The sequence below is a fragment of the Podarcis raffonei genome, chromosome 11 (genome assembly GCF_027172205.1).
Source record: "Podarcis raffonei isolate rPodRaf1 chromosome 11, rPodRaf1.pri, whole genome shotgun sequence".
NCBI classification, from domain to species: domain Eukaryota; kingdom Metazoa; phylum Chordata; class Lepidosauria; order Squamata; family Lacertidae; genus Podarcis; species Podarcis raffonei.
Window position 1 is genome coordinate 57,601,197 of NC_070612.1, and position 22,835 is coordinate 57,624,031.

Below are 22,835 nucleotides of genomic sequence, written 5' to 3' on the forward strand. Positions count from 1 at the left end.
CATAAAGACATCACAGACTCCACAGTGCCTCATTTGAAAAGGAAACACAAACTCTGGGTAACGACCTGGAACCTCACACTGCTCTGTGAAACAATATAATTCAAAAAGGAACTCAACCCATAGCTGCAATTGCTTTGTAGCTATGGCTCAAATTTGGCACTTACTGAACTTGGCACCTTACAGACAGGTGCCTAATGTGCCACTTTAGATAATGTGGGTTGTGTTCTCATTATATATTTCATATATAACATTTCATGAGTGGGAAAGTAGCTACCCCCTGTGGTTCACTTTGGCAGACAGAGCTGTCCAGGTGTCACTCACCAGTTGTCATAAGATTCTTCCTTTGCAGGCTGAACTTTAATTCAGTGCTTCAAGCTGCAGCTTGAAGTTTCAGTCATGCGATGTCACATGGCCCGAAAGAGGGTTAGCCACTTCTGGATGCAGCCTTCGAATCTAATGACTCACTGGAAACAAACAATACTGGGGTAAGGGATAACAGAACATTGGTATGATGCGCTCCAATTATCAGACTCCAACCCTAATTCTGACACCCACCTTTTGTACCATCTGCAATTTCCGAATTGTCTTTAAAGACACTCCCACATAAATGTATTGTGGTAGTGCAGTTTACTTGCAGGATATACCGTAAGTAGGGCATGAGTAACTGATGCCAGGTTGATTTTCTCCAGGAAAGAGACCAAGTCATCCAGGCAGCTGATAAACCAGTCAAACTAGTTGGTGAGCATGTGATTGGCCATGGTCTTATTGGCAATAAATGCCACTTGTATTCTGTGGACAGATCGTGCTCGTTCACATAGCTAACTTGCATCACATATACTGCTTATCAGGTAAAGATGTGGGTGGCGCTGTAATCTAAACCACTGAGCCTCTTGGGCTTGCCGATTAGAAGGCTGGTGGTTTGAATCCCTGCGGAGGGGTGAGCTCCTGTTGCTCTGTCCCAACTCCTGCCAACTTAGCAGTTTGAAAGCACGCCAGTGCAAGTAGATAAATAGGTATTGCTGCAGCAGGAAGGTAAACAGCATTTCTGTGCGCTCTGGTTTCTGTCACTGTGTTCCGTTGTGCCAGAGGCGGTTTAGTCATGCTGGCCACATGACCCGGAAAGCTGTCTGTGGATAAACACTGGCTCCCTCGGCCTGAAAGCAAGATGAGCACTGCAAACCCAGTCGTCCTTTACCTTTTTTTTTTTTTTACTGTTTATCACTGACATTTTCCCATCAGAAGGACAATTATTGTTCTGAGAATTTTGTTTTTAATTTTTACAAAAATCACCTAGGAAAAAATCTAAGGGGAAGGGGGACAGCAAGGGGGGAATTCAAAGCAGTTCACATAAAATGGTATAAAATATTCATTAAAATACAAATAAAAATGCAACAAAACACTAAACAAAAAATTATCAAAATATAGTTAAAATAAGTTTGAAAAACAAATGTACATGATTACATAGTTGGGTAGGCTTGCCAAACCAACTTTTTTTTTTAGCTGGCATTGAAGGTTAAGATTAAGATTAATAGGATCTCTTGCAGACTGGAAAATTCAGAGGAGTTGTACTGCCCATCTATTCCAAGCCTGTAAGTCACATGGGCTCAGGAACCTTTACTAAACCGCTTCTCGCATGCAAGCCAACTGCTTCTTCTTAAAATAAAACGGCCACTGAACAGCAGCAGCACTGAGGGTGCAAAGGAACGGCTAAATTCTAGTGAAGAAAACAGACCCTTTTCACCAGCCAAGATGTCGGACAGAAGCCCCTTTGAAACAGACATGTTAACCCTTAACCGATATGTCATGGAGAAAGGACGGCGGGTTAAAGGAGCCACAGGAGAACTGACCCAGCTGCTGAACTCGATGCTCACTGCCATAAAGGCCATCTCTTCAGCGGTTCGGAAGGCAGGCCTTGCTCATATGTGAGTTGCACAGAATTGGGGAGGATAAGAATTGTTTTAAATATTAAAGGGTGTGTGTACGTAAGGCATTGGGAATTCCTTCTTTTAAACACAGCATGAAGCTTTTAAACTAAATGGCATGGCCAGAATAGCAGTATGGGAATTCCATGTGCCTGGAATGAAAGGCGGCTAGTATCGCAGTCACAGTGTATGTTAAATTACAGAAACTCCACAATCAAATGGTCACTGATTTTAGTTTGGTCAAAGTTTTAAGACTAATTACTGCAGCTAACTACTGACTGCTTTAATAATGGAGGTGGCAGCACCTGTGATTACCTGTATTACTATTTACTTTTAAAGAAATGGGAATAGGCTGCTTTTCTTGTGTGCCCCATTTCTGTTGCCATCAAGGTCAAACATGAAGGTCAAGCAGTTAATTTGGCTTAAGGTGCAGTCAGAATTTACACAGTCTGAAGTGATTGGAATGGCACTGTCTTCATTCAGCATGGACGTACACTTTGGCCATTGTGTAGAAACCCACTCTTATAAAATTCATATTAAAACGAGTGACTCATTTCTTCATCTCATGCATAAATTTTAAAAAAGAAATTGTCACCACAACTCTAAGTGGCACTATACAAAATGTGAGAACCTCAGAGAATAGTATACAAAACATGCAGTTATTACACATCTTTATTCAGAAGCATATCCCATTATGTTCAGTGGTACTTAACTCCAGTTGCTAGACTACAGTTCCTATCATTGCAGATTACCATTGGCTGGTGCTGACGTGAACTGTAGTCCAACAACATCTGAAGGATATATCCATTCTGGTTAAAGAGTTATAATTAACATTATGACAATGTTAAATGTAAGCTAGTATAAAAACATCTTTCAGAGAGTATACTCCGATTATTAGTTTTGTTTGGTTGGCTCTCCCATTAGGCTGGAAAAATACCGCCAAGGAGAATCTTTGTTACACAGTAATTTTAACTGTTCCTTGCTTTTGTTCAGCAACAATTATATATGGAAGTTTCCCCACTAGGAATTTTGTGTGGAATTGACATCCTTCGTTTATTCCAGGGGAACCCTATCCTATCATTGTGTTCCTGTGTTTTAGCTGTGATTCTTCCATCTGTCATGCTCTAGAGCAGGGGTTGGCAACCTAAGGCCCATGGGCCACAAGCGGCCCATGGGGGTCGTTTAACCGGCCCATGGACCCCCGCCGCCCACTCGGTCGGCTCCCATGCTCCGTGCTAAACCGGCATGGAACAGAGCAGGGACCGCCTTCCATGATGCTGGTTGGCTTCCCATTGGTTGCAGGAAGTTCCTTCAACCAATGGGAAGCTGTGCACGCCTCCTCTGCACCAGGAGGAGTGCTGGAAATAGTGCTTGTGCATGTGTGTGTGTGTGCGCACACTCTGGCTCACCGCAGCGTCTGCAGGACCGTGAACCGGCCCAAGCCACAAAAACTTTGCCGACCCCCTGCTCTGGAGCTAGGGTCTCAGTCCAAAGAGGACAAAGCTTTTTACAAAAATATCCAAGAATTCAAGATGCAGCATGATCTCAGCAAGCCAAACTCAAGGGAACTCACTCTGAAACTCACCTACAGATGGTACTTAACACCACAGAAACTGGAGCTGATACACCCAGGAACCTCACCAAGATGTTGGGAGGCTGCACTTCCACATGAACATACCTCCACATGTGGCGGGAATGCCCTAAAATCCAACCCTTCTGGACAGCAGTCCTACAAGAGATATGCAAAATAACTAAACAGGTATTAGAACTCACCCCAGAACTGGCCCTGCTGAACACCTTCCAAGATCATAATGACCGCTCATATTATACAGAGCTTATAACCCACCTACTCTCAGCAGACAGAAGCCTCATAGCCAGACATTCGTGACACCTGTCAGAAGTAAGCCTGAACCATAACTGTCTGGGAAATGACCTTGCTAGAAAAGCTAACCAATAAACTGAAATTGACAGAGGGACAAATAAAAGAGGACACCTTCACCCCAGTTTGGCTCCCCTTTATCACATACACAGCCCATCAAGGCAACAAGAATCCACCGACAGCATATGAATCAATCTGGCTTACCTGACCCAACAAGCCCCCGCCTCACAAATGCAAAGGAACCCCATTGCAGCCAACCACACCCTGCCCCCCAATCCCTCTCACTACCAAGGAAATGTAATAAATGAATAGAAAGAGAACCTACCTAATTGACACTGACACAAAACCCCAAACATACACTAAAGAAAAGAATATAAGCCTCACCCCCCTCTTCTTCCCCCAATCTTATACTGGACTCAACACTAATGTCTCACTATTTGTAAGTAAGACTGTACCACCTAAAAAGGCATGAGCTTTTGTAAACCAAGAAAATCTTCAATAAAAATAAATCTTAAAAAACAAGCCAAACTCAAGCACAGAGAATCAGTCTAGGCCCAAAACATTACAGTGGTACCTCAGGTTACATACGCTTCAGGTTACAGACTCCGCTAACCCAGAAATAGTACCATGGGTTAAGAACTTTGCTTCAGGATGAGAACAGAAATCGTGCGGTGGCAGCGGGAGGCCCCATTAGCTAAAGTGGTGCTTCAGGTTGAGAACAGTTTCAGGTTAAGAACGGACCTCAGGAACGAATTAAGTACTTAACCCGAGGTACCACTGCATCCGGAAGCAAGGTCAGAAAACCCCGGCCCAATCTCAGTCTCACAGGGAGCTCAGCCAGGCAAGGGAACTATAAGCAGAAATAAAGAACCAGAAACCTGCAAAAGGAAGACTCCAGAATGAGGTCTTAAATACTCTGGCTTCCTAAGCCACTCTCTAGCCACAGCTGCTGACAGTGAAGGACCATCAGGCACTCCTTGCTCTTGAGTAGACCCAGTAACTCTGGGTCTGTAGACATTACATTGTGCTCTTTGGCCTTTACCTGAAGTTGTTGACACGGTGCTTTCAAGGACTAGGGCCTATTCTACCTCCTCTTTTGACAGCTCCAGGGGTTCCATGTCTGGTATCGACCTAGAGGTCCCTCAGGGGGATCCAGAACACTGGATTTAGGGGGCTCTGCCTGCTCCTCATGGTTCTGGACCTATGGGGAGTCTGGTTCATGTGAGGCGTCTGGCATCTTTTACCAGACAGCAAAATATCTGTGATTCCCCCGCCCCCCAAGAATGGAAATAGTAAAAGAATCTCCACAAGTTTACATACCTTTAGCACGACTCTTCTGTTTTTTTAAAAGTGTGATTTATTTACATGGGCACTGATGTATCAGGAAAGTGAACCTATCACAGATCAGCCACACATATTCATTATTTGTAAACAGGCCTATTCAGTGGTTTAAGCTTTTAGGATGAGCCCAACATTATCGCTCTGCATTGTTTTTAATTGTATTCTATTCTAACTCTCTTGCAGTTTTGTTTGTACACCACCCCGGCTCTATATTTTATTTAATATCTATATGACATTTGCAATGGGAGCCATTTTATGAGCCAACTTTTAAAAGCAACTTTTTAATTATGGCTAACATACTTTTCAGGCTATACAGTAGTCATAAGTGTGTGTGCCAGAGGTGTTTAGTAATAATTAAAAATTCAATGAAATAAATAAAGCAGCACCTACCTCAGGGTTTGTAGCGAATGTGTGATGAGCTTCAAATTGCTCCATCCATAGCATGAGTAGAATGTACACACAGGAACTCAATACTGTGGATTGTCAATGGCAATTTTGCTTGCAGCTTACAGTGGAAGAGCAAAGACCTAGTAGTCCTAGGAAGCAAAATAAGTCCTTGTGAAGAGAAGCAGAATTGCTAAAACCTAACTCAACACAGGTGTGCACGTTGAGCCATAAAGCCAACACCTGCAGGGCTTACTTCATGTGATCATGACCCCTATTTCCCCAGGGTTTGCAAAAGTTCAAAGAGTTGTACAGTTGTATATGCTAGGGACATTCAAGTGAACAAGTCATGTGTGAATCCACTTTCCCTGCCATACATTTATAATGGCATTTGCCCACCCCTTCCTTGTCTCTAAAATATTATGAACACTTCCAAATGAAGTAGTATTATCTATTTGTTTTTAGAAATCTGTATGCTGCCCTTCAAAATTTTATTCCAGCGCAGGGTACAACATATTTCACAATTAAAAAATAAAACAATAAAATATGGACATGAAAACACTAGAGCAGAGTGAAGTCATAAGCTGGAAGCTTGTGAAAGGAAGTAGATACATCTCTTGAGAAATGAATACATGTTGAAGATTTGGTCATGCAGCCAAATTGTTATTGTACTGTTGTTATTACTCCATATTTTCTGCTTCCATTTCTCTCCCACAATATTTTTTTATCTGTTAAGATTGCATTGTCTCTGCTCACTCACACACAAACTATTGTTATCGTGTTTAGAGTCTCAGGTTCAGCTCACTGAATCAATGGCGATGTGTCAGTCTTCAAGTCCTAAGCATGCTTACCCGAAATCAGATCAATAAGGCTGTCCTCTGAGTGCATAGGAAAGGGCATAGAAACTTCTATTTAAGCTTTCTTCTGCGGTATGAGGAGAATATTTTATCACTGATAGTTGATTCATGTGCTATTAGGTCCATACAGCCATTGCATCATGATTGTAATTCTCTCTTGACGGTGTTGTGCAAATACAGATTAGGATCACCCATGTATCGTGGGGATTATCCTCCGGCTGTCAAGCAAAATAAAACTATAGTGTATTGCTGTAACTAGCATCCAGCTGAGTTTTCTGAACAGATGAGTTCCAACACAGGTTTTAATTTAGATTTATCACTAGTAAAAGGTTTGGGAAGTCCTTATAAATCTGGGGCAATTACATGAGGGACAGTTTGAGTCATGTCAGTGTGAAAGTCAAGTAAAAGGGAATAGTAAGGAAATAATGTAAAACAGTATTGCAGTATAATGTGTACTTTTTGGTGTTCCCTTACTATAATAACGAAGCCCTTTCCTATAGGTTCGGAATAGCTGGCACTGTGAATGTGACTGGGGATGAACAGAAGAAGCTTGATGTTTTATCTAATTCTCTGGTTATTAACATGCTACAGTCCTCCTACAGCACATGTGTCCTGGTCTCAGAGGAGAATAAAGAAGCTATTATTACTCCAAAAGATAAGAGGGTCGGTACACATTCAGATTGACTGGGAAAAGGGGCTGTTCTCTCCTTTTAGCAGCAGATGGCACAATTGTATTTCTGAAGAGAAAAGAACTCGTTTGCTTGGTTACCTGAAAGAGAGACAGATTTAATAAATGGAAACTGAGCAATGGGGTCTGTGTGATTACTAAACTGAATAAAGTGATATGTACATGAAATGTACAGAATTGTAGTTTTGTGGAGGTAGTTCTGAGGCAGTGTTCTCTGCCTCTCAGAAAACTGTAATTCACAGGGTTCTAGGGAAGGTGGTGAAGCCATGAAAGTTATACCAGCGTATTTTAGTATAATACAAAATTGTTTCAGTGCGTAGTACTCCAGCCAGATTTGAAAGATTAAGAGAGAGAAAACATTTTTATTTATTTGCTTTTCATTTGATTCGTCCCTCCTCTTTCAGGGTAAATATGTCGTGTGCTTTGATCCACTGGATGGCTCCTCCAACATAGACTGCTTAGCTTCGATAGGAACTATATTTGCTATTTACAAGAAGGTAAGTTGAGAAATGGAACAAAATGGGGGTTCAGCCCTCTTCCTCCTCACCCCTAAATGCATGATGTCTATGACATAAGTGTGTATCACTAAATGCAGGCAAATTGTGAAATAGACTATGACTTGAAAGTGGAGACAAGGGATGTACCTTTCCCTCTTTATTTGTTTTGTAACACACAAAAAACTTTAATAAAAACTATTTTTTAAAAATGGGAGTTTGGTAGAATTTATTCCCAGAAAGTGGGTATGGAATTGCAGCTTCAAGTCTCAAAGCAATACTACAACATTATTAATAGGGGTATGGAATGTAAAAATATGGTGATTCTCTAATTATTATTTGTTAAGGACATTAGTAACTTGGCAGCATTTTTTATTTTTTTATCTTCGCTATGTTGTGGGTATCCAAATAAATCGTTTTCCTTGCAAATGCCATACATATACTTGCTAACTCCATGCTAATGATGCAGAAAATTACCCCTAGAACTTGAATCCCAACAATAGCCCTATGAGGTTGGTTTGGCTGAGAGGCAGTGATTGGCTCCAGATCGTATATTAATTTCCTAAGATTCAGAAAAAAATCACCACAAGATGATTAGGTGAGAAAATGGGCTTGCCATGTGGCAAGATTGGAAGTTAAGGTGCCCTGGAAAATGCTAGAACTATTAACAATATTCTGAAGTTTGAACAGCAACAAAAAGATTTTAACATGTACAGAAGCATTGTGAATTGTTTCCAAGAGTGCTTCATTAGATGAATATTCTATTGCCGCTAGCTGCCAGTTAGATACTGGGCTAAGTTCAAGCTGTTAGTACTGCTGTACAAAACCCCATACAGCAGCCGATCCATTCTGTACAATGCAAGAATTGGGCCTTTAGTGTGGTGGCACCTAGCCTTTGGAACTCCCTCCCACTGCATAGCAGACAGGCACGCTCTTTACTCTTTTTAGCACCTATTGAAGACCTTCCTTTTCCAACAAGTCTTTTATCCCAGCCTATCTACATATTGGATTTGAAATGGCTTTCCTTGCTCCTGTTTTTATTATTATTAAATTGCTGTGGGATGATTCATGGGAAGCAATTGGAGAGTGAAATAAATAGATAGATAAAAATAACACTGTCCGTTTACTGCCATTTTTTAACTACTGCTGAATGTGCCCCTCCTATGGTTCTCTATTTGTGGTTTGTCGCTGAATTATCACTCGAGGTCCTCTTACAAAAATGCCCCCAAACTCTATCTCGTTATATCGGGTGTCGATACAAACCTTTCACAAGGGCCTGTTGTACAATGTGCGCCATAACTGGGAGAGAGTCCTATTTGAATTTGTGGTTTTATTTTTCTTCTTCTTCAAATGCGTTTTAATAACAACAGCAAAATACTTGAGATTTGAGTACAACCATCACTTTCCCCTTAGACATCAGAAGACGAGCCTTCTGAGAAAGATGCCTTGCAGCCGGGGCGCAACATCGTCGCAGCTGGCTATGCCTTGTACGGGAGTGCAACCTTGGTAGCTCTTTCCACAGGGCAAGGAGTGGACTGCTTCATGCTGGATCCGGTACCTGTGCAAACATTCATTACTAATACTATTTTCTGCCGCCCTCTCGTACTCATGTGAAATTCACCCTAGCCTTTCAGCATTCATTTTGAGTGATTGCATTGCTTCCTGCCCTCACTTTGCATCACAATATCATCGTAATGGGAGTGCAATCCCTTATTAGGTAGCTAGAAGAACAACTACCGTATTTTTTGCTCTATAAGACTCACTTTTTCCCTCCTAAAAAGTAAGGGGAAATGTGTGTGCGTCTTATGGAGCGAATGCAGGCTGCGCAGCTATCCCAGAAGCCAGAACAGCAAGAGGGATTGCTGCTTTCGCTGCGTAGCGATCCCTCTTGCTGTTCTGGCTTCTGGGATTCAGAATATTTTTTCCCTTGTTTTCCTCCTCCAAAAAATAGGTGTGTCTTATGGTCTGGTGCGTCTTATAGAGCGAAAAATATGGTAAATTATGTCACCGGCGAGAAGGAAGAATTCGATAGAGAAATGCTGCTCAAGTCTCATCTAATGGGTGCTTCAAACAAGCTGCAAAAAAAGTAACGGAAAGGGTGAGGGCGGTTGAAAGTCAGGAGATATCTGAGCGCCCTTTAAAGCCCTCTTTTTCCACAGCAAAAAAGCAAATATTACAAATGCACTGTAAGTTTCCTGGACTCTCTTTTTGAAAAGGAACTCATATTGCAATCCCATGCATGTTTATTCGGAAGGGTGTTCCATTGGTCTCATATCCTGGCAGGTATATTTAGGATTGCAACCAAGCCTTGTTACTCTTTGAAAAAGTGGGGAGCATGTAACTGTATATTAGGGTCGTAACTGGACAAGCCTCAGAACGTCAAGGAAGTAAACACAAGGCATTTATTACTCGTGACATCCTTTAACTATTCTGCAGGCTCTCGGCGAGTTCATTCTGGTGGAAAAAGACGTAAAAATCAAGAAGAAAGGGAAAATCTACAGCCTCAATGAGGGCTATGCCAAGTACTTTGATCCTTCAGTGACAGAGTATTTACAAAAGAAGAAATTTCCTGAGGTAATATACCGTTTTATTGCAACTCTAACATGGGTGCTACTACTGTCTGTGAAACTGGGCAAATCTCATCATCATTATACATAAAGCACAGTTTATGCTGGGATACATTTTACGTGGGCATAGCTAGTTTTTTTGTTGACTGTTGTTAAGCTTTTTTTTGGCAGATTGCCCCCAAAAGTTGTTGAGCTTTTTGAGGGGAGATAATGGGTAACAGGACATTACAGGGGGGGGCAGAACCTCAGTTAATTTAGTATTTTAAATGGAGCTCCCCCCCCCCCAGATACGTCCATGACATTTTATCTTCCAGTACCATGGAAATCCTACACCGTAACAATTGCTATTTCCTTTGAGAGGGAATGTGGCACTGGTGCCAATGGAAGCTTGGGGGGTCAGGATTATTCAGGGGGAAGGTTGCAATCTTGATTTAGATCCTCCATGGCTGTTATTTTTAAAGCAAAAGGCAAGATACATTAAAAGCACATATGAATTTAATGTATCATCTTTCTTGCTTGCTTCTGCTCTATCTGGCTGTACCAGGGGTCGGCAACCTGAGGCCCATGGACCGGAAGCGGCATGTGGAGGTCATTTTACCGGCCCACGAGCCACCCCCGAAGTGAGTTTCCCGCTTGCGTGCTGCACTAAACCAGCGCAGCGTGGGGACTCGCTTCCACGGCGCCGAAAATCGCATCTGCGCAGACACCAAAAATTGTGTCTGAGCGGGGGGCCGCGCTCACACACACATGTGATCCGGCCCACGGTGGGATCTCTGTGGGACTGATCCAGCCCAGGCAAGATAAACCTTGCTGACCCCTGGGCTATACCTTCCTATACCAGTCCCAGGCACTTCCCAGCGCTTCCCTTCCTCTTCCTGTAACCTAGGTTGTTACATTTCCCTATCCTTGGGAACTAGGTGAGTCAAACATTCAAGTCAACGTTGACACCAAACCACAGAAGCGAATATAGAACCATGTGTATTTAAATTGCAAAGTCAGAGCCTTGAAATATGAAAATGCAGAAAGTGCACTCACTTTGCAAGTGAAATAGCTGTACAGTGGTACCTCAGGTTGAGTACTTAATTCGTTCCGGAGGTCCGTACTTAACCTGAAACTGTTCTTAACCTGACGCACCACTTTAGCTAATGGGGCCTCCTGCTGCTGCCGCGCTGCCAGAGCACGATTTCTGTTCTCATCCTGAAGCAAAGTTCTTAACCTGAAGCACTATTTCTGGGTTAGCGGCATCTGTAACCTGAAGCATATGTAAGCTGAAGCGTATGTAACCAGAGGTACCACTCTATATGCTATTAGACTCTATTCAAACAAACGAAGCTCCTCAATCTATGTAAAATAAATGCACCATGTTAGACGCTTGTGGCTCCTATCTCTCCCAGAGGACCACATTCTCTTCCCTTATCTCTCACTGACGCTAAAAGGGTGCACTTTAACTGGGGACAAACTGGATCGCAGCAAGAGAGGTCAGAACATTGGTTGTTCCCTTTGGTACGGGCAAATTTCAAGATGCTTGCAACATAAGAAGTCTGCATCAGAAGCCTCAGTTATTTGCACTCAAATCTACTTTAAATAGAAGGGAACAAAAGTCAGTGTTGTTCTATTTGTTGATTTGAGAGTTCTTAAGATGTGTCTGCAAATGAAGACCCATGACACACTGACAGATAAGGGCAGGCAAAGGAAAGAGTAAGGTGCTTAGTGGAGATTAAAACATTCCTATACAAAGGCAGCTTCACTTAGCTTCAGCTGGAAAGGAGTGAGGCAGCAAAACAGTCACAGCCTTCAAGCCACTGAAAATGCCAGTACAAATGGTGACTGTTATGTGTGTGTCCAGTTGACACATGACTGCCGATGTGCGGGTCCTTTTGAACCCAGAAGAGGGCAGAACAGGCTTATGCTCGCTCTGCCAACATGTGTGAGGGCCAGGAACAGAACCCCTGCGCAAAATGTTAACTGCCTGTACTCAGGAAGTCTGCATGCACATGGCTGTTTATTCACAGCTTTCCCCTAACTGTTAAGTTCTGCATTATAGTTGAGCTTTAAAGGTAAAGGGACCCCTGACTATTAGGTCCAGTCGTGACTGACTCTGGGGTTGCGGCGCTCATCTCGCTTTATTGGCCGAGGGAGCCGGCGTACAGCTTCCAGGTCATGTGGCCAGCATGACGAAGCCGCTTCTGGCGAACCAGGGCAGCGCAGGGAAACGCCGTTCACCTTCCCGCTGGAGCGGTACCTATTTATCTACTTGCACTTTGACGTGCTTTCGAACTGCTAGGTTGGCAGGAGCAGGGACCAAGCGACGGGAGCTCACCCCATCACGGGGATTCGAACTGCCGACCTTCTGATCGGCAAGTCCTAGGCTCAGTGGTTTAACCCACAGCGCCACCCGTGTCCCTTTGATTTGAGCTTCAACAGCATGCAAAAACTGCTTCTGGAACCATAGTGGGATGTAGTGCAAGTTTAGGACTCACTTCCATGTTATTTGCTTTCAGAGAAAAAAACCTGTTTGTAAATAATATAGATATCAGCAGTGCTTTTTTTCTGGGGGGTACGCATACCCCTAAACATTTTGTGAATCTTTGCACTTTTGTCCATTTACTGTATTTATTTTTCCCAATTTGAACTATAAAATGGTGATTTTCTTGAGTCAAAGTGGGAGTTCACCTAAACATTTTTGTAGAAGAAAAGCACTGGGTACCAGTACTAAACTTGCGTTCTATTCCACTATAGTTTCAGCTTTGGCTTTTACATCATATGAAAGCTCAAATATCATGCAGAAATTAACAGTTAGGCAAATAGCAGTTTATGTGACTCCAGCCCAAGTGTTCTCAAGGGACAGCCCTGATTTTTATGGAGCAGCCCCCCCCCCCCGGCCAAAAAACACAAAAACCCAGAGCTGTCCTTGTGCTTAAAGAACCACAATTTAAAATAAAAAAATTAGGTAGAAAAGAACTAAGCAGCATTTCCTTAGTATCAAGTATCAATGGTATGTTGGTGTTGCTCTAGCAAATACTAACATAATATTTATGTGTCATACAAAATAACTCAAGATCTATGGTAGAAAACTTCCTGCTAGTACTGTAATGGCTAAGTACTGAAGCAACGACACCCTTCCTGCTCTTTGCATCTATATTTTCTTTGGAATGCTCTAAACTCAATACAGGTATTACCTGATTCCACTTATGAAATAACCTATTGTGTTAAAGCCAGTGCAACAAATAAAAGAAAAATAAAGAGGTGTAGGTACTCTGTACTGGGTAATGACATCACAAAAAATGACCAAGTAAAGCTATATGTTAACAATTTTCTAAGCTTGTCACACTGAATTTTTATTTATTTATTTATTTGTTGGTTAGATTTCTTAATGGCCCTCCACTTACATGGATCTCAGGCTGGTCAACAAGGCAGTAATAAAACATGAAAAATCAAAAAGCTACTAAAATAACACAGCAGAGTCTATCAACAAGCATAAAGCAGGACTTAACAACGGGCAGGATTCTCCTATAGGATTGTCAATTTACACAACCAACTCTTAAGTATATTTACTCGAAAGCAAGTCTCACATTTTTAAATTGGGTTTCCTCCAAGTTAAGCGTACCTAGGTTTGCTGTCGTCAAGACAGATGTAATGCAAAGCCATAGTTTACTTTTAGATAGTGAGCTTTAGAATTGTGAACTCTCCCTTCCTTCCTGCTATAGTCTATGGCCTAATTAAAATCAAAATCAAAATCATTAATTCACTCCCCGCTCCTTTCTCCTCCTTTTTCTCATGACAAAGGAGATCAAAAGCTTCTTTTGAAGTTTTAAAGTAACCAGAGTGCCTCATGTCCAAACTTAAGAATCTATAGGTTCCCGAAGTTTGGACTTAAAGGAGATTTCTGGTTATTTTAAAAGTTTAAAAAGTAGATGTTTCCATTTTTCTCTTCTGGCACACACCAGAGCAGTGGAAAGCACTGGGAAACACAAAAGCGTGAGTTGCACTGTGACTTGTACACAAAACACTTCTTAAACCATAGCTTAGCTTAACCTCTGAACCTGTCATTGGGGTTCCAAGACCATGACCTCCAATTGCCCTTGTAAATTTGGTGTTCTTTTTATTCTAATCTGAGGGTATCCCTTTAAATAAATTCCTTTCATCATCCCCCATAGTGAGATCATAATGATTTCATTGCTAGCTGAATGGATTGAGGTAAAATTAGCCTTATGCAAAATGTATAAGCACTCTTTAGACTGGAAAGGATATTGTTTGTGCTGTAATGCATTACAGTAACTTACAGTTTCTTGGAAACAGAGAAGTGGGTTTGATTTTGTAGAAACCCGAACTGCTTGGCACAGGTTTCAAAAAGTAAGCAGTTGAGTAGGCACTTTGTTTTATCCTGTCTTATTTTTGTAAACTCCAGGTACATTCGTCAGAACATGACCTGAAAACCTGACATTTAAAACCAACTGCTTGTGCAATTTGTAACAAACAAAAAGAGCAAGCACAAAACAAATCAAGAAAGTGACATCACTCTGTCACCATGCTACCTATATTTCAAACACGGAATCATACTGCGGAATCCAATGATAGTTCAGTTGTGTTCCCTAACTTGCTCTCATGAATATCAGTTCAACTGCCGTAATTCATATCCAGTAACAAAATGAAGCAGGTAGACGTAAACACGGGACGCGGGTGGCGCAGTGGGTTAAACCACAGAGCCTAGGACTTGCCGACCTAAGGTCGGCGGTTCGAATCCCCATGACGGGGTGAGCTCCCGTTGCTCGGTCCCTGCTCCTGCCAACCTAGCAGTTCGAAAGCCCGTCAAAATGCAAGTAGATAAATAGGTATCACTCCGGAAGGAAGGTAAACGGCGTTTTCGTGTGCTGCTCTGGTTCGCCAGAAGCGGCTTAGTCATGCTGGCCACATGACCCGGAAGCTGTACGCCAGCTTCCTCGGCTAATAAAGTGAGATGAGCGCCGCAACCCCAGAGTCGGCCACAACTGGACCTAATGGTCAGGGGTTCCTTTACCTAGATGTAAACACACCCTGTACAAACCAGTTTAAGATGGTGCTATTTAGAATTTGAGCTATATGAGAAAGCATTTATTTGAAATGTTAGAACCTTAAAATCTCTAAGTAGCCAATAGGATGGCTACCTTCTCTCATCCTTGCCACCACCCGTCCGTCTCCCAGTAAGTCATAGTATGTCAGAGTTAAACAGATGCAGCTCTCCCAGACATTTCATTGCAAAGTTATTGTAGAACTTTGGTCAGGAAACCAGGTGACAACTCTCCTTGTTCCACAATCATCATGATCACAGGGCTTCCTGTTCATGGTGATCAGATGCGTGGTTTTCGTTAGAGCTGCAGACAGCTCAAGCATCAATCACTGGGGTGGGTGGGGGAGGAGAGAATCACCCCCAGTTATTCATTGGGGCTAAAGATAAAGGTAAATGGACCCCTGACCATTGGTCCATTCGTGGCCGACTCTGGGGTTGCGGCGCTCATCTCATTTTATTGGCCGAGGGAGCTGGCGTACAGCTTCTGGGTCATGTGGCCAGCATGACTAAGCCACTTCTGTCGAACCAGAGCAGTGCACAGAAACGCCGTTTACCTTCCCGCCAGAGCGGTACCTACCATGTTTTTCGCTCTATAAGATGCACCAGACCACAAGACGCACCTAGTTTTTGGAGGAGGAAAACAAGGGGAAAAAAATCTGAATCTCAGAAGCCAGAACAGCAAGAGGGATCGCTACGCGGTAAAAGCAGCAGTCCCTCTTGCTGGCTTCTGGGATAGCTGCGCAGCCTGCATTCGCTCCATAACACACACACACATTTCCCCTTACTTTTTAGGAGGGAAAAAGTGAGTCTTATAGAGCAAAAAATACGGTATTTATCTACTTGCACTTTGATGTGCTTTCACCCCGTCACGGGGATTCGAACCGCCAACCTTCTGATCAGCAAGTCCTAGGCTCTGTGGTTTAACCCACAGTGCCACCCTCGTCCCTCTCATTGGGGCTAGCACCATGTAAAATTCTGGAACTGGGACTTCTTGAAAATTTCATGCCACATGGCTGAATTTTCCATCTTCCCTGTGTCAAGCACACAGTCCAGCTTAAGTAATTAATCTGTACTCAAAGCTAATGAATAGTTTAAAAGCAGGAGGTCACTGAATCACAATTACTGGATTCACTGCCTGAAAGCCACCGAGCTGAGTTTCAAAATTCTTTAAATGTCTGGCTGCTCTCTTGGCCCCCCATTGTAAGAGTTTCGTCTTTTAAAAGTAAAAATGGTTCCCAGGTGCTGCTGGGGAAGTCTTATGGCCAAAAAAGAATGTTTCCTATGCAAGAAGCCATTAAAGGAATTGAAACTCCATCAGATGTCCCTGTAACCCCAATATCTCAAATAACCTTTGAAGCCTCTTGTAACAGCTGTGTATGTTGCTGACTTATAGGAGACTGGTATCTATGAAGGGAAGCGGAACATGCTGCTCTGCTGCTCACTGCAGAATCATTTCTTTTGAGTTTTATGGCTGGCACTTCCTCCTTAAAATGCAGGTGCAAAGCCAGGGACTTAAAAGCTGAGAACAAGTAACAGTACTTTCTTGGTTTTAAGCAAGAGCACAACAGATGGAACCAAGAAGCTTTCTCATGTTGTGGAATCTACCCCACAAAATGTGGGTAGATGACTCCTATTAGAAGCACTTAAGAAATGTTTGATTGAGTGGCATCACAGAGAACAATACACTTCTAGGATTCCAAGCAGAAGGAGACAAGTTACTACGCCAGTTATGATAATTCACACTATTGCTTTTTCAGGAAAAGAACATTGAATCCTTCCAAGTTTGTCAGGTAGCATCAATTCCCTTTGTCATCTGAAAGGGAAATCAATGAAACATGACCATTTGGCTTCTATCCTGATCCTCCACTGATACTGTTATCCACCCACAGCCTTTGCCTGCAAGATTATATTTCTGTCCTACAGCAGACGGGGATAACATGAGATTAACTGGTGAAAGAGCAACAACTATATCAGGTGTGGGGAACCCCTGGCCCTCCAAGTGTTGCTGAACTACAAATCCCATCAGTCCAGCAAGGATGGCCAATGTTCAGCAGCACGTGGAGGGCAAAGGTTCCCCACACCTGGGCAGTGTCTTTGTTGGTGTTAAAAGCAAAAGTCCCATATTTGATCAAGGATTTAGCAATCCTTAATATCTAACCAATCTAAGCCCAAATCATCATTTCATGTGAGCAATAGTATTTTTGTGGACAGGTGTTCCTTGCATGGTTTTCCTCCACCTGGTTTCACCTTTTCCATTGCAAATCAATGTGTGCAGACACTGGCCAATATATCTACCCCTCTGTTCCACAGGAAGGTGTTTCTCCTTATGGAGCCAGATATGTGGGCTCCATGGTAGCTGATGTTCATCGCACCCTGGTGTATGGTGGGATCTTTTTGTATCCAGCTAACCAGAAGAGTCCAAAAGGAAAGGTAACTTTTTCTCATCCCATACTCGGTGTATAATTATATTGAAACAATAAAAGAGTTTTGTGGCACCTCAAAGAATAACACATTTATCATGGCATCATGGCATGAGCTTTTGTGGATAATAATAGTATGCTATAATAATATGTGGGACGCGGGTGGCGCTGTGGGTAAAAGCCTCAGCGCCTAGGGCTTGCCGATCGAAAGGTTGGCGGTTCGAATCCCCGCGGCGGGGTGCGCTCCCGTTGCTCGGTCCCAGCGCCTGCCAACCTAGAAGTTCGAAAGCACCCCCGGGTGCAAGTAGATAAATAGGGACCGCTTACTAGCGGGAAGGTAAACGGCGTTTCCGTGTGCGGCTCTGGCTCGCCAGAGTAGCGATGTCACGCTGGCCACGTGACCCGGAAGTGTCTGCGGACAGCGCTGGCCCCCGGCCTCTTGAGTGAGATGGGCGCACAACTCTAGAGTCTGTCAAGACTGGCCCGTACGGGCAGGGGTACCTTTACCTTTTATAATAATATGTTATATAATAATATAATTTATATGCCGCCCACGTGACTGGGTTGCCCACAGATCTCTCAGGATCCCGAAGGGATTAAGAAAATAGGCAAAATTATATATTTGTGAGCCTATTTCATTTGATTACAGTACACTTTCTCCGAGTCCTCAGTTTTCAAAATATGTCAGGGGTGGCAATGCAGATTCAACCACAAGTATTTCTGCTCAGGAAATCCTATTGGCTTATCTGCTGAATGATCGTAGGGTTTTCCTCTGGTGAAAAACAGAGCAAATACACAATCTTAAACATACTTGGACCGTACCTCTGAGTAAACATACATTTGATTGTATTGCATTGTATTGTTACTTGCAAGCCAAGTGACATAATAAGGGCTCATGCATCATTTTTGGAGACCTAATACAAAGTTGTAATATGGGCCCTTTCCAATGCATATATGGCAATACCATTCATAGAATCTCATGTGTTATGCAATAAAGCTTTGTTTTTTAGTGCTACAATCTTCTACATTTCTGAAATTACAACATGATGCCCACTGGGGCTTTTCTACCCAGCATGCTTCCCATTATTATTTTTTACATCTGGTTTGAAGAATAGTTCTATAGAGCTTCCTGAGTACTTTGTAATTTTAGAGTTGGCTTTATCTTCAAGGGTTTTTTAAAAATCTGATGCACCAATGCAGCAAACATTTTATAAATAGACCAAATCACTGTAAATCTTTGTTTTTATTATAGACTTTTCCATTGCAAAATCATTAATTCTTTCCAAAAGCAAACTTCTCTTTCAGATAGCATTTGATGAATAAAATAGCTAGGTGGCTTAACTGTTTTTGCTGCATATGTGTGAACTAGTGATTTACTCACATATTTTTTGTGCCTTTAAATCCTATCAGTAGCATTGTCTCACTGTGTCCCTGGGATCAATGTCTTTGATTAATGTCCACCCCTGGCTTCAGACATCCCTTCCTCTTGTCTCTGTACAAAGAGTTCTGGGACTGGTAGTTCCTGAGAGATCATGTCACTGCTTAGGGAAGCCCAACTTGATCTCTCTCAGACTATTAGTATGATCTTTGTGTTCTTGAGAAAGGCCATCAGTGCACTGTTTAGAATACTGCTGGTTCTGCTCTAATGCAGCTTCTGATTGGCTCCAGTGAATCTCACAAGATCTGGAAAATAGGCACATAAATACAGCACATAAATATTTCTGTTAATATCCTTAAGTTGAATATCCAATTTAGCATCAATTCACTTCTCCCTGGCATTGTAAGAGGGTGGGCTCTGGTAAAGTTTGCCCTCCCCACCAAATACTTTAGCCCTGCCATGCAGTTCATTAGTGAGCAAAATTACAAGGAAGAGGAGTTTGGATTTGAGATCCCGCTTTATCACTACTCTAAAGAGTCTCAAAGCGGCTAACATTCTCCTTTCCCTTCCTCCCCCACAACAAACACTCTGTGAGGTAAGTGGGGCGGAGAGACTTCAGAGAAGTGTAACTAGCCCATGGTCACCCAACAGCTGCATGTGGAGGAGCAGGGAAGCGAACCCGCTTCACCAGATTACCAGTCTACCACTCTTAACCACTACACCACACTGGCTCTCATTTCTTTGCTGGAAATTACTTTGCCTAAGCCTAAAAGATTGCACCTCAGCCTGTAACCCCAGCCAGCCTGCTGTGTGTGTTCCACAACCACAGCAAAGCCCCAATGAATAATAATAATAATAATAATAATAATAATAATAATAATAATAATAATAATAATTTATTATTTATACCCAGCCCATCTGGCTGGGTTTCCCCAGCCACTCTGGGTGGCTTCCAATCGAATATTAAAAACAATACAGCATCAGACATTAAAAATTTCCCTAAACAGTTGTCTTTTAAAAGTAAAATAGGTAAAAGTAAAATAGATGTCATCTGCTGGGAGGGCGTTCCACAGGGCAGGCGCCACTACCAAGAAGGCCCTCTGCCTGGTTCCCTGTAACCTCACTTCTCACAGTGATGAATTCAACGGTTTTCTCATTCCGAAATAGTGGTTGGACTTGTTAGTTCCACTGATTGAATTTCAGTAGCAGAATGCTCAGTACTAAGAAATTTTATGCAGGACACGGGTGGCGCTGTGGGTTAAAGCCTCAGCGCCTAGGACTTGCCAATCGAAAGGTCGGCAGTTCGAATCCCCGCGGCGGGGTGCGCTCCCGTCGTTCGGTTCCAGTGCCTGCCAACCTAGCAGTTCGAAAGCACCTTCGGGTGCAAGTGGATAAATAGGGACCGCTTACCAGCGGGAAGGTAAACGGCGTTCCGTGTGCTGCGCTGGCTCGCCAGATGCAGCTTTGTCACGCTGGCCACGTGACCCGGAAGTGTCTGCAGACAGCGCTGGCTCCCGGCCTATAGAGTGAGATGAGCGCACAACCCTAGAGTCTGGCAAGACTGGCCTGTACGGGCAGGGGTACCTTTACCTTTACCTAAGAAATTTTATAAGTTAGTTGTGGACTGAATTAGGGTTATACAAGATTAGCGATTCTGTAAGAAACAATTGGTTAGTGCACAAAATGTTTTGTGGCCAGGAGGGAGAGGAAGGATGCCATGGTTGAACTGGCAGAGAATGACTTGACCGGCTGTACTCTTGTACTATGAAATGCAGCCCGTATTGTACATTTCTGGGCACAGACGCATGTTTGTGTCACATGCCTTTAACCTCTGCAAACTGCTTTGTCAAATAATGCAGAGTACAAAGGGAAACAGTACATGATGGAACATGGCCTTTTGCCCACCTATTCCTGAAGAGAACACAAGCAGTTTCAGATTCCTGGGCAGTTAAGAGAGCTGCAGGAGCCATTGTTAAGTTAGCAACAAGAAGTTACAGTAGTTTGGAAGAGTCCGAGAATGGATAAATAAGCTGGGATGCCAGGGTAGAATGTATTCCATATGGAAAAAAATAGCCTAATAGTATGTAAATTCCACTCTGGTGGAGCTGGGAGCTTTAGAAAAAAGTCTCCAATGGGAATTTTGTCCACCCTAAGGCTCCTAGCTAGTGGGAGAGGGGCCCTTATCTAGTGACAAGATAAGGGAAGTGATTTTGGCAAGTTCTTTCTTCTCCAACAGAAATAAATGGGACTTAGAAGTACTTAACGTTGCCTGGATTGTAGTATTTATAAATAATAATAATAATAATAATAATAATAATAATAATAATAATGATACAGTGGTACCTCAGGTTACATACGCTTCAGGTTACAGACTCCGCTAACCCAGAAATAGTGCTTCAGGTTAAGAACTTTGCTTCAGGATGAGAACAGAAAACATGCTCCAGCGGCATGGCGGCAGCAGGAGGCCCCATTAGCTAAAGTGGTGCTTCAGGTTAAGAACAGTTTCAAGTTAAGTACGGACCTCTGGAACAAATTAAGTACTTAACCCGAGGTACCACTGTATTGTAATATACAGAGTATCTATAATTTGAAAAACTGTTTTAGTTGACAGTAAGTTCCCTGGTTGCTTTCTAAACTACCACCAACCACCTAAACCGAATAAAGGATTTTCTCTTCTGCCACAGCTCCGACTTCTTTATGAGTGCAACCCCATCGCTTTCATCATAGAGCAGGCTGGAGGAGTAGCTACCACCGGGACAGAAGCTGTGCTGGATGTGAAGCCAGAGTCCATTCACCAAAGAGTCCCTTTTGTTGTTGGTTCTCCGGATGATGTTCAAGAATACCTGAGCTTCGTGCAGAAACACGCAAAGAGCACCTCGTGATCTTCTTCTTTTCACTGCACACTGGGAAGAGGGTGATGCTTAAGAGTGAAAAAATTCCACCCTGCTGACAAGCAATAGAAAAAGCCATTTTTGTGTGTGTTTTTTTAATAAAATGGTTTATTTTCTGCTAATGCAAAATATGACACTCCTCACCTCCGTTTCTGTGATACACAAATAAAAATGCAGCCTGCAGAATGGCGATTAGTGAACCAAGTGAGTCATTTGCCATCTTCCTCCTTTACTCAGATAAAACATTTGTCAATGTTCAAACCATCAGTTCAGCTAATCAGTCTGCTGCAGGTGTTTGTTTTCCATTCAGCCACATGAGACTACCCTTAGTCTTGTGACCTGTGAGGTAACATGTTTATTTTCCCAATTTTACAGTGGGGCAGCTGATCAAAATCAGAAGGCAACTGTCCTTGGCTGCCAGGCCGCAACGACTGGACTTTTGTATAACCAACATGACCCCACATTGCTCTGATAAAGATGGCCTCTTTGTTTTCCAGTTTGGTAGCTTATTTATGCTTATTAAAAGTATCATATCTCTAAGCATGGATTTTCTCTCCAGCTAGCTAACATAGATCACTTCTGTTTCTCAACCTTCCCCTGTGTTTTCCCTCCAAAGAAGAGGCCATGTTGGTCTGTTTGGATCAAAAGTCATTAAAACTCTTGGATAAAACCCTGTTTATTCCACATCCAGTGCACTCCCAACCACTAGTTTGAGAAGCTGTATACACATGATGTGAGTCACAAATATCTAGCCTCTATTTATCTCCTTGTTTCTTATACATCCTGTATTTTGATGCACACACCCCCCCCACCCAACCCAGCTTCGATCCAGATTGAGAAAAATGTTCTTTCAGCCAGTAATATGTACAGACCAACCTCAAAGTTAACAACAAATATTTCAGAGGAAGGCTCCAATATAGAATTGTTTAACTAAGAGTTGTTCACAAATTCATTTTCATTCAGTTTG

General features: G+C 42.7%; 1 protein-coding gene across 1 annotated transcript; it reads left to right on the top strand.

The window, feature by feature from the left end:
• Positions 1-1,591: 1,591 nt before the first annotated feature.
• Positions 1,592-22,072, top strand: LOC128423414 (fructose-1,6-bisphosphatase isozyme 2). Its single transcript, XM_053408530.1, has 7 exons — positions 1,592-1,922; positions 6,884-7,046; positions 7,476-7,568; positions 8,979-9,119; positions 10,002-10,139; positions 17,490-17,609; positions 21,662-22,072. The coding sequence occupies exons 1-7, from the start codon at positions 1,750-1,752 to the stop codon at positions 21,857-21,859; spliced, it is 1,026 nt and encodes a 341-aa protein (XP_053264505.1). The 5' UTR covers positions 1,592-1,749; the 3' UTR covers positions 21,860-22,072.
• The last annotated feature ends 763 nt before the right edge of the window (positions 22,073-22,835 follow it).